General features: G+C 39.1%; 1 protein-coding gene across 7 annotated transcripts in view; it reads left to right on the plus strand.

Moving 5' to 3' along the window:
- BICD1 (BICD cargo adaptor 1) overlaps nt 1-16,557 on the plus strand; it is a 177,151-nt gene that overhangs the window by 147,931 nt on the left and 12,663 nt on the right. For 4 of the 7 annotated variants that reach the window (XM_039383270.1, XM_039383271.1, XM_027726572.2 and 1 more), the window contains exon 7: nt 2,398-2,605. In XM_039383270.1, the coding sequence (XP_039239204.1) occupies nt 2,398-2,605 (208 nt within the window). Of the gene's footprint in view, nt 1-2,397; nt 2,716-3,664; nt 3,856-4,129; nt 4,139-16,557 lie in introns of all 7 variants that reach the window. The other 3 variants (XM_039383273.1, XM_027726571.2, XM_027726575.2) reach the window with 2 other exon arrangements.

Genomic DNA, 16,557 nt, shown 5'->3' on the forward strand with positions numbered 1-16,557 from the left:
CTTCTTCAGTATCCTGTGAGACTTCACAATTGTTTGTCAAACATGTGGGCAAAAGGCAATATGGATGTGTGTAATGCTTTGTCATTTTTTAATTGGAAACACTTCTCTTTTTATCCCACACTTGCACATATCTAGGAATATTTCAGTGAAGGGAAATGCTATGGCTGCAGGCAGTAGTTGCCTCCCACTATATGGAATAACCTTCAATGCTGCAAACTTCAGGGAGATCTGAGACTGTTAATTCAGCAGTTTCTAAAGTTAATTATGGCCTTTACTTGACTGATTTAGGTTTAACCTTTCTGAACGCTGTTTCTCAAAAAAAGAAAAAAAAAAAGCTTGAGCAACAAAACCCAGAGACAAGGGACCGTGTGTTTGTGGTGGAGGTCAGATGACTGGAAGCACCCAAACACTGCAGTGAACTGCCAGAAGTGTGGGATTCCTGTTATGGGGAGATTTCTACGAAGGACATATAATTAATTAGATGGATTGGAAAATGTGATTAGTATTGTCTCAAGTATGAGACCAGCTAACAGCATCTAGTATATCCAGATTTCTTGAGCCACCTTGATATAGTTCATAGCAGGTAACAAAAAGGATGTTTATCTGAGCCTGCTTTAGTAATATCCACTTTCATGGCACTTATGTCTGTTAACTCTTCAGTTGTGCTGTTTTACAAACCAAGTGTTACTTTTAAAAATTTTCAACAGAAAACTGTTTGGAAAAAAAAAATGTCTCCTAGACAAAGAGGAAAGCGGGAGAGAATAAGAGGTGGATACAGGATCCATCTGGTTACAAGAATGAGTCTTTAAGACTCTGGCAACACAGACATTAAAGTCAATTAATTTGAAATAGGAATTGCTATAATCTACAGAATGCTGATTTCATTCTAGTATCTCTGTCAAGGAAGCTGGCTTAAGCATCAATAGACATTTCATGGCTTGGAGCAGAAATAGGTGTGCAAGTTGTCTTTAAGCCAACCAGCATTTCATAAATATCTCTCTACTTCAAGGCTTGAATAACAACAGTCATGCTTATTAAGGTCCTGTGAAAGTAAGGTAATGCTGAAACTGTAGATGAAACTGTGTCTTAGTAATTTTGTTTCCAGTGCCTGAATTATTCAAAAGGAGAGTACAATATATATGTAAGTGTTTGCGTGCGAAGAATAACTGCAAATTTTGAAGTATGCTTTGTTTCTGTTTCCCAAGGGGAAGATTAAAATTTCAGAGAAATTAGTTCCATCCCTCAGTTTGCAATAATTCAAGTTTAATGCATCACGCATTTTGATAAGGAAAACTAAAATAATTTTCTACGCTTGTTTTCTGTGAGTGATACTGATAAAGTTACATCCTCATCCATTACACAATGTCAATTACACAGCAAAGCTACTTAGATTTATACAGATCGCGTGGGAAGGAGATTTGGCAAAAGCTGCATCATTTAACATGCCTTGGATATTGCCACAAGTCTCTGATGGTCAGACAGTATTGCTATCTCTGAATCATCTCTCTGCTGGTGTACATTTATTGCTCTTGATTCTTACTGATTAGATGGTCTATTCCTAACAAACTGAAGCTATTTAGCTTCAAAAAATGACTTAAGACCATCTTGAAATGCCTTGCTCTTCCTGTTAACTTTAGGAATTATTGCTTAAAGCAGAACTAAATTGAATTTGGTCTTAGATATTAACAAAATCATAAGAAAGGTGGCTTTAGTTCTCAGAGTTCAAAAGCAAACGAAGGGAGTTTTTCATGCAGATAAAAGAGGCTGAGGGTTAAAAAGGAGTAGGTGACCATAGTGATGAACACCTGAGTACACCTCCAAAATATTCAACAGTAAATGTGAAATAACTCCAGACGCGGGGTTTTCTGAATAGTACTTTTTAATCAGTTAACAATGGCAAATAACTGAGGGCTTCTCATTTCCAAAATCCGATGTGTCAAGTGTTCACACTACTTGCAGCCTTCTTTTGTGATATTTTCTTGAAGTGGATGTTACCGTCTATGAAAAATAGTATTATCTAATTAATAGACATTCTAATCATGGCTTACTATCAGAACCAGCACCGAAAATTGTTACTTGTGGTCTAACATGGAGATAATCCCAAACCTCCCCTCCAATTGCTTATTATCTGCACTAGAAATGTATTACATTATGGTAGACTACTATGTTAATATAGATACAGGTTCTCCTGCTGAATGGGAAGTGTTGGCATTCAGATCCAAGACCAAATCTATTCAAAGTGGGAACAGAAGAATTCGGGCTGTCTGCTTCCGGGATTAGGGTCAGCAAAAGCTTGGATCTGAATCTGCCTCTGTAACTGAATCCCAGGAATGTGCTCACTGGTAGAGTTGGTTCTTGGACCGTTTCCCCAGATTTCTGCCTTGTTTGTTCCCCCAGGTGTGATGAGTACGTCACACAGCTGGATGAGATGCAGCGGCAGCTGGCGGCTGCGGAGGATGAGAAGAAGACCCTGAACTCTCTGTTGCGCATGGCTATCCAGCAAAAACTCGCCCTTACCCAGCGACTGGAGGATTTAGAGTTCGACCACGAGCAGTCCCGTCGCAGCAAAGGCAAGCTTGGAAAGAGCAAGATCGGCAGCCCTAAAGTAAGTGAGGAGGCATCAGCCACCGTGCCAAGCATAGACACTTTCCTCCTGCATAGTCAGGGCCCACAGCAACCAAACTTACTGGTCAGCAGTGGCACTCAGAGGAAAAGGTATGCATGCAGTGATCTTTACAGTACAGTGCAGTAGCCAGACTTTCATTAAAGTCGTTCACTGAATTGTAAACATAATGATTCTTTTCTTTTTAAATTTATTTTTATTTTTTGGTTTTGTACTTTGACTGGGGAAAAGGAGGTGGGGAGGGTGTGAATATGAAATTCAAAGCCTGGCAACATGTGGTTCTGATCCACCTACTCACTGTTATTTCCTCCTCCTTAATGCAGTGTTCTGAACTATACTCTGTCAGTGTCTCAGTGCATCTTGTATGTCTTTAATATTAAGTGTGAATGTATTTTCTTTAACAAGTTTTCCTTCAGTTTTCCTTAAAGTTTTCTGTCACGAGCATCTGAAATAAAAAAGGATTGTGCTCTATGAGAATTTCAGTGCTTAACACAAAAGAAACTGCATTTCTTTGTTAAGCTCTGGTGCTCACTTGCTCTTTAGCAGTTCAAAAATAATATGGATGTGTTCACTCAGATCATGTTTTCTACATGGGAGCAAGCAAGCTTTTGAAGGGGAATGGCTGCCATTCATAACCTGATGCAAATATTTTTCCGTTCAAGCAGTGAGTTCTTGTCTTGTGACTGCCCTGCCAAAGCTTTGTAGGTGTGGGATCTCTATTAGAGAAGTCCAGATAATCATTCCTTTTTCTCATATGCTCTAATCACAATGCAAAACCAAGAGAACGTTCAGGGAACTTTGTACATGTCGACTCCAGGATGCTGATATATAACTCAACCTTATCTCTTCCTTCCCTAATGTGAATAAGTATTTCCAAGGCAGGCAAGGTGTCCTGCTCTAGAAATGACATGGGGTGGCAACACTAGTTGGTTTTTACCTGTTAAGCAAGTTAACATGATGTTGTCATTCGCGAGGCTTTGAAAGGTAATTAAAGTAAAACTCTTTTGTTTCCATATGTATTTTTCTTGGATCTCCTGCAAGACTATTCTCACCTTCCCTTTGTGATCAGAGCCATCCCAGGACTTCAGGGACCTACCTCCAGAAATTATTAAGAGCCCCCCCTCATCCCGCCTCCACAGAATCATATCTTCTGAGGGGCCCCCCTTCCATGAGTGAATTCATCCATGGGCACCGTCTCAGCAAGGAAAAAAGGTTAACCGTGGCCATACCAGGTAAACATTTTTTCCTTGGATGCATGTGGTGCTGAGTGGTTAGCAGAGCAGGGGACCCTCCCAGCACTGCAGATGCAATCTAATTTGGGCATCTTCTTGGGGACCTGAAAAGCAAAAATGATGTCTCCTCCTACGTCACCTGTGGCAGGAGATGACATTCTGCTGGCAGCGGCCCAAACTGGTTTCAGATGCAGTGGGGAAGTCCTGCTGTGGTATTAGGTGGGTGCAGTCTCACTGGCGTCCGCAGAGGCTGCACCCCCGTGCCTGGGTGGAGCTCAGTCTGGTGGTCGTGTTGGTAGTCCCCTTGGAAGACACAAACCCAACAGGACAGAAGAGTCAGATGTGTGAGGACCAGCGAGGGAGTGACTGACAGTGTGCAGGAGCCTATGCAGCGTTTGTCTTCTGCTCACCCTGGAGCACTCAGTCAGGTTTTTCTGAAGGGTAATGTTAAACTCACAGAAGGCTTAGTTTATATAAATTGAATCATGAAGTTTATCTTTGCAGGAAGCTTTTGCTCTTAATTTCCTGCCCAAATGTAGTATCCGCATGGAACAAGGCGAAGAAAGGAAATGGAAACTGGAGTGCCATTTCAAAGGTTGAGACATCTTTCTTTGCCTGACAGACAAGCTAATAATTACTTTTTCTTCTGTGCCTGACCAGAAACTTTGGCCTTTAAATGTGCACAGTCTTGTTTGGTGGTAATTTTCATTATTTGTTTTGAAATTTGTTATACACAAAAAAGAATAAGTAGAAAACATAGAAGCTAAACCCCTAAAGTGGTTTCTGCTCAAAAAAATGCTTATTCTGGAAAGCTGAGCAGTACCCTATAGTATGTTAAATTTCTCACCCAGTGCCATCAATATCACAGCTGCCTTTGAACCATGCAAGTAACACCCACTCCAAAGAAAAGTGTAAAACTGCAGACAGTCTAAACAAGATATTTTCCTAAGGAGTGTTGCAGAAAATAAATCAAAAGAGGTGTCTCCTGAGGAGAAAAACTTGTAAGTGGGAGGAAAGAAGCATCTTATGGAACATCACAGGTGCGTGGACCACAGATTGAGAAACACTGACACAGGTTTTTTTTTCCAGTAAGAGAGGCCAAAGGATAAAGCAGCCTGAAAAGTAGAATTGTCCAGAAAATTATGTTTGCCTGGAGTCTTACCTGTCACTTTAGGTACCTCTCTACATGTTCAGAGTATAAGGGTCTTGAGACAGAGTTGTTGATTTATGTTATGGTTGTCCTTAGGAATCTACAACAGTCCCAGCTTTCTGAATGCATTTGTCAGGATTTTACACCATCACATGGCCTTAGGCTCAGCTTGTGAGATTGACAGGTTCAAACCCGAGATTTTTCTGAGCACTCAGATTCCAGTGTTAGCAGAGCCCATGTTAGAATCAGTTCAAAGATTAAGTAGTGAATTTTTCAGTTCTTACCAGTTTCTGGAAGATTTCTTACTGTTGTTAGCAGATGAAAGGAATGATGCATCAAGTAGGATTTTTTTTGCCATCTGTCTAATTATCTGTTTTGTGAAGGAACAGTGAAGAATGTTATTCTTCTGCCTTTACAGAGAAAGTTTAAAAGCCTTGTATCAGAAAGAGTTTCTGTTCTCAGATGACTTGTGCAGTCAAGCAAGCAGCAAGAAATGTAGCAACCCACACCTGCTTCTTCATCAGAGAGGGTGCAAAAGAGCAGCATCCAAACTCAAACACTATGGAGCCAAGTGTAGCTTGGCTTGAGGCTGAGTCCTCAGGAGTGGAGAAAGAATGAATCAAACCTACATTAAATGGAAGCATGTTTTGGTGTTTTTTCTTTTAAATTTGTGAACTATTTCCTTCACACAAATATTTCAGCCATATTATGTGAGTGAATCTATCTATCCCCTGTCCTTTCATTAGCTCTCAGTGTTGTGGGGACTGGGAGGCTGTAGCTGGGAATGTGTTTGATGGAGACCAAGAGCCAAAATAGCTGAAGTTGGCAGAGGGAGAAGCCCAGCAGGCTCCCCTGCCCCATGCTCCCCATGCACTAGCAAGCTGTGCCTGTCTTTCTTTGGCACCTTCTTCTGGGCTTGGTGCTTGGCAGAAGAGACTGCCTTCAACTATGCTCTGGGCCCAGCTTTGACTACTGCTAGTAGAGGGAAAGCTGGACTGCTTTTGCTGCCTTTTTCAGAGGAAGACAAGCTGAATTGAAGATCTCTCAAGAAAGAGATTCTCATTTCCTCATCGATTTCCGTTTGCTTGCCCTCACCTTTAAATCAGCATGCATGTCTCTCTGACATCAAGCTGTGACAGCATGACTTGATCTGGGCTTTCTAATTGTAGCTCCTAACTGCCCACAGGGGCTAAAAATAGCACTCAGTCCTTTTTCAAAGTATCATGTTCCATTTCTCCTAGGTAATGGTAAGCATTACCATTTTGCTTTGCTGTGTGTTACTTTTTTTTGCTTCTGTTCTGCAAAGATGTATTTTTACACTTTCAAGTCTTTATTCTTCTGATAGGCAGAAGCAGCTTGTATGTGTCCAGCACAATTACAGCCTACCTTTGCATGTGTTTGTGTTTGTTTTCACAACTACATGAAAAAGTCAGGGCATATAGAAAGCCTAATGCTCAGTTCAACAGTGTGAAACACTATGAAAAATGACCTTTCCTTTGCAGTTGTGTTCAAACTCCTTGAATATAAAGTCACTAGGTGCCTCTTAATATACCACAGTCCCAAATATGAAATATGATTCTCTCAACCTCTTCAAGGAAAGACCAAACCAAAAAAGGTCTCCTGTAGTATCTGCTTTGACATCACTTCTCTGTCGGATATTTTAGCATGGAAGTTCTAAAATTGAATATAAAGTTCTGTTATTTTAGCTTAAATTTAAATCAAGATCCTTGTGTAGATGATGCACCTGAAGAAAAAGGTTTCCCAACAGGCTTATGAAATGAACAATAACCAGTGGCTGCAGCATTCTCTCTTAAACAGAGTCAACAACAAACCACCTGAGAGTCTCCTTTGTTGGAGTGCCCCCCAAACAAACTGTGGTAGATGCTTCTTTCCCTATTGTTTATGCCTGGTATTTAAAGTCCCACACAGGAAAACACTGCAAAAAGTAAAGCATTTCATATTTTGAAGGAATTCAGATCATAAGATCATAATGGGCAATCCTTTTCCTTTTAGAGAATTCTGTATGGTGATATATTTCATTTTATCAAAATAGAAAAAAGGAAAGTAGCCTTAAAATGTGACACATTTCTCTCAAATCCCAAGCCCAGCTGAGGTCACATGTTTAGTTGAAATAAGCCAAACTAGCCCCATGGGTTTCAACAGAACTGTGCTAGTTTACTGCAATCCCAAGTTTTTTTTCGTAGGTTTTAGATTTTATTGTTCTTCATTGTTACAAGAGCATTTCATAAAATGGCTCTTCTAAAAGCTTTAAAAATAAAAATCACTGCAAAAGTAGGTAATTTTGTGGAGTTGCTCATTTCTGAAAGCACATTAAACCTGAAAGCCTGCTTGCTTTTCAGATGTCTTTCAAGAGTGATTTACAGCCTGGCATTTAATTCTCACAAGACGAGACTAATGGGGAAGACAAAGACAGCCCAAGGAATGCTACATAATAGTATCACAACTGCTCAAGCACTAAACTCATCACCTATCATGCATAATTAAGAGTATTTAATAAATACTCTTACTATAAAAGTATTCCAAGATTAATTTCTGCTGTAGCTCTATGCTTACAGGCAAATCAAATATGAATCACAATAGGATACAAATAACTATCTCTTGTTTTTCGGTTTGTATTCTTACCTTAAAATGTAACTTAATTTCTAAAAACTCTATCCCAAAGGAAATTCCTATAGGGTGTCACCAAGAGCTAACTTACACAGTCTGTAGGTAGACAGTATTTTTTAAAGCTAACAAGGAAAATGAAAATACAAAATCTCAATCACCCAAGTGCTGAGGTCTCCTAAGAAGTCTTATAATTGAATCTTTCAGCTGGAACTTGAGGGAAATTACTTAAGAGTTGTCTTTGCTAATTGACACACTGGAATTGGTTTAACATGTGAAGAATGGGTGAGAAACCTAGGAATGTACTGATCTGTTTGATGTAGCACAAACAAAATTTAACACAGCAAGGAGCAGAGGGTCTTCTGTGTAGGGTGGCCCTTAGTGTTATAAGGCCTTAAGGGCTTTTAATAAGTCATGTGAGGTGTTGAGTAACCTCTCCTGGCTCAAGGGATGAGGAATACACTAATGGTATTTTAATTTTTTCTTTCTGGATTTTGAGCTTTTTCAAGGTATAGTGTGTAGGGTGTGACTTTCAGAAATATTCTGTAAAAGGTAATCAGAAGCTCATGTTCCTTCTTCTGTATTTTTCTTAAAATAACGTTAAAGTGGAACTTAACATGTGGGGCAAGATTGTTGGTTTCAGCTCCTCCTTGCTGCTTCATCTTGTTTAGGTAGCATGAAGATACGGGAAAGCATCTTCAAAAGGAGTGAGTAGAAGCCCTTGATAGGAAATGAAGCTCTCTTTACCCTCCCCTTTTTGGATGCAGGGGTTGGGAAAATGACCAGGGAGGCTCAGGCTGACACCACTCTGCACAGCAGAGGCTGTCTGTAGACGTGTGCCTGTGTACCTTACACCATTGGAAAGGTAGGGGGAACAAATTTTTTTATAGCATTTCATTGTGTGTTGAAAAGGGTTTAAGTCAGAGGTCTTTAGCTGTGCACAGTTTTGTTAGTTTGTTTGGTTTTTTTGGTTTTTTTTTTTAGGAATATTTTGCCAAAAATAGTTCCAGAAGCTTTGCTTTTGAGCTTAGGTACCAATGTCAGAAAGCTCCCCACAGATTTCTAAATCTTGCTGCTACAGGCATTACTTCAGTACCTGAACTTCGCTTTTTTCAGGCACTTCTCAATTTTGAAACAGCAGGACTGTTAGAAAGCTGTAGATAGAGGAAAGCACGGCTTCCTTTAAAAAATGGTTATGAAAGAAGTCCTTTGAGGAGCACTAACAATTCAGAATTAAATTTTGTCAGGAGGGTGCTTTGCAGATCTTTATGATTGCTCGGGTCACCCAGTGAAGAGTTTTAAATATTTCTTACTTCTCCTTTGTGAAGGAATTTTGTAGATTAATGAAGAGGAAAATCAACATGACTAGGATCTAGAGACCTCTTTCTATGCTGATTTTATGTTAAATAATTTTATTCTGAGTTCCGAACAGTGTGGGGTTTCCTATATATTAGGTGAAACAGTTTATTCTTGAAAAGCAGGATAAGTGATTACCCAAGGCACAGCTACTAAATAGGATATGCAGACATATAATCTATAACTAGTCAGGCTAGTCTGCTCTGAATTGTTCACTGAGGAAAGTTTGTTTTGCTTCATCCAAGCAATCCAAAGCATGAAAGTTCTTCAGAACCATTATGTTTTTTTAAAAAAACCCACAACTTTATTCTGGGAATGCAAATTTATCCAAGTGCAAATTGCCCTTTGCTTCATTAGAGATCCATGGATGATTCTTCTGAGTCCTTGGTATGAGTATGTTGTATTTTACCTACTGAGAATGTACTTGCATTGATGGTGATCCTGTACCTGCAAGATGTCTCTGAGCTTGTGCAATTAGGCAGGCTACTGGCTGTTGTAAGACTCCTGCAATATTGGCCTAATCTGTCTCTTCGTGGAAAATGTATTTTATATGTTTTTAGTAGGATTTTTTAAAAATCAGATGTAAGAATTTTTTTAACCCAAATATGATGCTCTTCACAAAAGGGATAATTCAGTCATTATTTACTTATTATCTATGTTCTCTTTTTTGTTCTGCATTGTCCTGTTTTCTGTGGGTTTTGTAAACATGCCATATTTGTGTATATATGTGTTCACTGTTTAATGAGCGGTATTAGTGCATATATACAGATATATGTACATATCTTCCTGCTCTCAGGGCCATGTCCTGCATCTGATATGCTCATTCAACTAAGCTTGATGAGCATTGCATATTTATGCCATTTCAAGCATGGTATGTTGTTCTTGTGGAGGCCGTTTTGAATTTGAAGAACAATGTCCTTGCCAAGGACATTAGTTGGCTGTGACTGATGAAGGATTCAGCTGGCTAAATATACTTTTACCTCTTGGTGCCACTGTGAACAGGACCTTTTCACTCTGTGCTTTTCCTCTCTTGCATTTAGCTCTCCAATTATCACTGATGAGACCAAACCCATACATTTCATGCTGATCAATATAATTTAGCTACTTCAATATAATTTAGCTATTATTGCATGAATTCACTGCAGTTCTACAAGTTTAATTTCTACTGATGTTTTTTCACTATATGTGGAAAGCAATTCCAAAACAAAACCTATTTTTAATAGAAGTTTCAGTCTGTTTGAAAAAACATAAAAAACCCAACCAAACATACAATGAAACAAATAGATTGCAGTGAAATCCATGCCTTACTTTTGTATATTTTCATTAAAAGGCTATTGACATTTTTCTCTCTGTATCTAAGCTATGACATCATTGCTGGATGGAATGGTTAATATTAGCATCATTTGTTGAAGTTCTCCAATAAATCTTATTAGACTTCCAGTTGTTTCTAACTAAACAGGTATGCAGGTGACACATCAAATCTTTAAGGTGTGTTTCCAGATATTTGTTGTTTTCTATGAAAATTTTTGGCTTTGGAGTCCAGTCCCAGCAATTAACTAAAACAGAGATTGAAATATCTTGACAATGTTGGCAACAAAAGTCATCCATCTTTATCTTCTTTTATGACAAGGTTTAATGTGGTTTCATGACTTATTGATTTTTGCCATTAAAATGCACAGGAATATTCAATATTGGGCTTCTCTCCTCATAAAATAGGCAAAGCTGAAATGAGTCTCTGTTTAAATTAGACATGCTGATATTTTAGCTCTCTAATAGAGCAGTTCCTTGGGATGTTGTGGTGTATGGACTAAGCTCACCAGCCATTCTTTAATCAAGACTAGTATCCTTGATTGTAAGTATCTCCCTGTCTGCATTTTTTAGGGATATGGAACCTTAAAATTGTAACTTATGTTGTTTCTTCCAAAGCCTACTAAAGTTACCATTTCCAGTGGCTTCAAATTTTGGATCAGGCCCTTCTTTCCCCATAAAATAGTGCAAGCATTTTTGGTCTGGGTGATTTTGTGACCATCTGAAATGTATCCTTGATTTACGTTTCCATGGTAAATAACAAGATCAAAGTGTGATAATTTATGTAATTTTAAAACCTTTCTTTTCCTCTTTTGAAATGTTTAAAATGTGTGTGTCTTTTAGTAAGTATTTCATGAATTATCAGACCTTTTTAAATGTGCTTTTATGAACTGTATAAAAGAAAGGAATTGAAGATATATTTTTCTGCTTCTACCATTTCCATTTCTGCTGTTTTACTAACCCATTATTTAGCTTCTCAATAGATTTAATGAGGAATTATTTAAACCATTCATAGAAACCATTTGAGAAATAACATAAACACATCGTGATATTGAAAATGTGAAAAAATATACAGAGCTGATAAGAAACCTCTTAATATTCTTAGTCTTTAACTGGAGAAAAATGCTAATTTTATTAATGACAAGGTATTATTTCTTTTTTAAAAGTTATTCTTAATAAAAGCTACAGGAGAGGGCAAGGCTGGGATATAGCTTTATCACTGTACTTCGAGCTAGCAGACACATTAACACTGAGAAATGGACTGATGGTGGAACAGCTCTCTAGATCTGGGATAATTCAAGGCTAAAAAAAAAGTAGAAATTAAGTCATGCAGAATAGATAAATCAATGGGAAAAGCACTCCATATAGTGTAGCTGCTGTATAGATGAAAGAACTCACTAGAACATAGCCAAGAGACCTGACATGTTCTGGAAAACCACTGTACCAGTGACCTACTAAACCATGTCTGTCAGTGTTGTGTGCCAGGCAGTGCATGAACTTGTTAGTGATGCTCCATGAGTTGGTTTGTGGAAATCAGCAAGATAAATAGTGTTTCCCTAAACGCCATAAGTACATAGCAAGTAAATTCCCTACCTGCTCTTACTCTTGAGAAGCATTCGACAGAAAGCCCTCTGTTACATTAACTCTGTCTATGTCCTAAAGGTAGAGAGCTGAGAGGAGGAGGAGCAAGAGAAGGGTCCGTGTTAGGAATTTGGAAGTGTAGAAACAGTGGAGCCTCCCTTGCAAGAAAAAGAATGGACATGGGGAGATGACAGGAGATGAGGATTTCAGATGCATCCCACTGCTGCTCTGTTGCCTCTTAGGGCAATATATAGATATTGGTAGATAATGGGAGTTCAGCAGCATGCTTACATGTTTTACTCTTCAAATAGTTTTTGAGAAGACTAAGAAATAACTAGTGGAAGAGCTGATTGTTATTGAAACTTCTCCAAACAAAAGTAATCTAAGACACCAGGTTTCTCTGAGTAGCAGGCTTAAGATGTGAAGTCACCTGGGTACTTGCAAGACTTGTCATAGAGATTTCATAGGTCAGCTTTACCATGAATAAATGTGAAACTGATATTTGGTTGATATATTTGTCTATCTCCACTCAGTTTAATAGGAACAGAAGTAAAACTTAGACAGTGGGAAATCCCAGGTAATCTGGGTGCTGGGAAATGTGCAGGAGCACCTGGTGAACTTTATTAAGCTGCCCGTGTGGAGCTGTGCCAGGACAGGGCTGGCTCTCATGGAGTGGTACAATGGCTCAGTCCTCCCACTCTGCTAGTTTTGCTCCTAGGCCAGGACAAGCTGAGTCAATCCTGCTCTGAGCAAGCTGGGTTAGTTAGGCCAGCCAGGCTCCACATGGAATCCCTGTGGCTGCTCCACTATAGTCCTCTCCTTCCAGTGACAGCCTGCAGAAACACAGAGCTGCATCCAGTTTGCATCTGGCAGACTGATCAGTTGGGGCTGTGTGTAGGGCAGAGGTAACTGTGTTATATCCAGACCCAAACTGACCCTGGAAATAGGAGGAGGGAGAGGCTCTTCTAATCTTTGACCTGTACCATTGTTTGTGGCTTTTTCTGAAGGTGTCACATCTGTCCCCTCACCAGCTGTTCTTTGTGATGACCATTACCTCCTGAAGTTCCTCTTGGCCTTGAGGAAGGTCAATTTTCTTGGCATCCATTAGAAAAATGGAGATAAATTATAAATGAAACTAGCTAGTCAAAGAACTGTATAAACTTATGTCCCCATCACTCCTGGATATAAATAGTTTTGGGACTTTTCTCATCTTATCAGATTGCAGCTTGAAAGCATCTCTACAAATCTCAGCAAGGAGGACAAGTATTTTTGTACCCTCTGCCTTATTCTTCTCGACATCTCACATTTGTCTTTTGGTTCTGAAATTTTCCTTGTTCTTTGTCTTTGAGCAAAGAGGATTGATTTATTGTCTTTGTAGGTCTCGCTCTGTTTCTACCTCTGCACAACCAGAAGACTACAGATTTGTTCTTTGCCCACCACTTTCAGCTCATGCTATTAAGCACTCATTCTTTCCCATTAAATTGACACCTCAGGGAAGAAAACTATTCATTACCATATTAATGGAGACAGCTTATTTTTCAAGTAAACTGCTAATAGCAACTTCATAGACATGTTATCAAATTCCTCAAGCTTGATGGAGCAAGTTCAATTGACATTGGGTAGTGTAACACAAAGCGAGATAGCTTGAGAACTTTTACCTAGGAAAGAAGGAGTTTCTGTTGGCCTGATGTGGTCCATGGGATTCTAGGGAGGGTTTGTTTCAACAGACTGAAAAAACCTCAATCTCATATTTTGTCATAAGCATTTCTTGACAGGTTTTCATTTATCAAGAACAGACTTTTCCCAAAGTTTTCATGTCAGAAATGCTAAATATGCAACAGTACCTGTTGATTGGTTTGGTTTTTGACTCTCAGTTTTACCCTTTCAGATAAAAGGAGGAAAAAAGAAAGCTTTTTATTGATTAATGAACTAAACACAGTTAAAAGTGTGTTATGCTTAGGTTTGGATTCTGACTAGTCTTGGTCTTTGACAGCATTATGTAGAGATTAGTAATTTACTGAGTGACAAAACGTGCTGAAATGTTCCATTGCAGTGTGCTGGGTCCTGAGCAGGTGGGACTGAAAATGCTTGCACATAGGGTTTTCGCTGGGGACATTGCTGATGTCAACAGAAGGCATGCCCATCTCTCAGACAGTAATAACCCAGTAAAGCAGACCTGTGTTGATTAGAGTCACCCAGTTCACAGACTGAAGGGCAGAGCACACCTTGTGACACAAGGGAAATGCGTTGGGTTTGTGGCTGAGCCAAAGGGAAGCACAGGAAAATACTTTTTTTTTTTATGAGATTTGCTCTCAGCACATAATTTATAGCAGCACATTCAGTGCTCATGTGAGCAGATGTAGTTTCTCTGAGCTTGGGGTTTTTTTTAATGCTCTTACATCAGGAGCTGATTAGCCTGATTAGGACTAAGCATTAGATTCCAAAGAAAAATCAACAGTGGCTAATCAGTGAGAGAGGAAATCTCAGAGCCCTTTACACCACCACTGCCAGCAAATGGCTAAAATGGTAAGAACCAGAAAGTCAAAACAGGACTAATGTATAGCACAAGTCAAGCTTCAAAGCTCCAACAGATCCAGTGGTGAATGTTGTCTAATACTGCCACAGGACTCTGCAGCCCCAAGTCCTGCTGAATTCAGTGAAACCTGGCATGTGAATTTCAATGTAAAATAGCTCCTCTTTGCCTTCTGTGGTTGAAATGATCACTAAAATTCATTTCTTTGTTATAAAGTTCATAGAATTGTAAAAGAACTCTTAAGGGATCAGCCAGCCCAGCTGCTGCTCCTAAGTGGTTTCTTTCCTCACAGTCAGTGAAGATGATGGAGAAATAAGATAGTCTGTATTTAATAACTTTCTTAATCATTTTGTTGGTCATAGTCTCAGAAGATACCCCAAAAAGTGTAATCTGTGTGTTCCCCAAGTATCTTCTACATAAATGACAAACTGTCCTTTCACTCTGTAACTTGACTGACAGTCCCTGAGATTTGAAAAATACAGGGAACAGGCTTCTTCCAGTGTAATTTTAAAATTTATTTTTATTTTTCTAATAAAACAAACCATGTCTTTCCTACCTTGTCTTTATGGCATGTGACATTGACCACAGAATTAGTAAAGACATCTTTGAAACTTCTAGCCTTCAACGCAGTATTTCAGAAAGAAGCAAACATTGACTTGAAACAAGCAGGAGTTCCTTAGTAGAAAGAAGTCATTTTATGATTGTCATGACATTAGAGAATAGCATTATAAACCCTCCAAAATGCTTAAAAGGATTAAATATAGAAGGAATAAAGTTAGCTCTGGCACAGCTACTTGAACATAAGTAGATAAGAAGCTCCTTTGAATTTGAAATGTGTCTATGTAAGCCATATGCATTCTGCTTAGCTTTTTCCTGGCATAATCCTCAACAACTTCACTCCTGGAGGATGTAGGAGCATGATTCAGTCATCTTAAGACACATGGATCACTAGATTTGGTCCTGATGTGAGTGTGAGCCAGGATTGCATGTGCACTGCTGACACCAGCTAGAATTGTTGTTTCGTATGAAGTCAGGGAAGTCTGTTCTCACCGAAACAGTTACTATCCAGCTTGAATAATGCTGGCAGAATCTGGCTCGCTCTTCTTGCATTCTGCCAAATGTAGCAGATGAAGAACGCAACGTAAAATATTTGCACCATGTCTGAGATATTAGAATAGGATCATAAATCAGGCATTTGTGTTGTTCTGGAAAAGCCTGTCAGAACAATTTCTTCTGTATTTACGAAACCTGTCCATACCTTTTCATTACACAGCATTCTATTCTTTATTCCTTTTCTCACTGACTGCTACCTTGTATGAGCTGTCAGGGATGACTTTGCTTTGGACTTCTGCAAACTTGTTTGTTTAGAATAAGACATTAATTTTTTTTTTACTTTTCAGTAATAATTTTCTTCCTGCAGTTAGCCTCGTCTGTCTGTTTCCCAGGCACCTCTTATTTTAATTGAGCTTTGTGCTGACCAGACAGACTCTTCTATTCATGACTCAAATACTCATGCACTCTTCTGCTAAGAGATGTACTGAGGACTCTAGTGACAACCCTGGTAAATGAGAGAATGGCAGAGTATCCTTTCTTATTCCATTTCTGCCTCCAGACACAGTGGTGCCAGCTCTAACTGCACATATTTTTCTAATGTGGATATCTGTGTACTAGAAAATAAGGCCAAACTCCTGTCCTCTTTGCTGAAGTAGGAAGAAACCAGCAGTTTGGGTACACTTGCTTCCACCCACTGGAGGTCAGCACAGATCTTCACAGGAACTAGGAAGAAGCACTCTGGGCTGATATGAAAGGGAAATGTTATGATAGTGGATATGATGCTCGATGTTGTTAGAAAACATGTGTTGCTCTGCATTGTACCTGGTGCCATCTCAAGACTCCTTACTGCAAATTTACGTGCACGTTCTTCCACTTGATTGAGACAAAGAATAGAAGGGGGTTTTGGAAAATATCTACATTGTAAAGAGAAATGATTCCTTAAGTTGCAACCAATTGAAAAAAACACCAGAATCAAATCCTTTCCAAGTACATGAAGTTCCCCTTGTCTCATTTTTAAGGTTCAGGGGAAAGTAACTTCATTCCACCAAAGAGTAAGGTTGAGAATCAGGTTGAAGCAGTCAGAAAGGATGACAGG

Source organism: Pipra filicauda, unplaced genomic scaffold (assembly GCF_003945595.2).
Source record: "Pipra filicauda isolate LSUMZ 115617 unplaced genomic scaffold, ASM394559v2 scaffold2_size9829703_pilon, whole genome shotgun sequence".
NCBI classification, from domain to species: Eukaryota; Metazoa; Chordata; class Aves; order Passeriformes; family Pipridae; genus Pipra; species Pipra filicauda.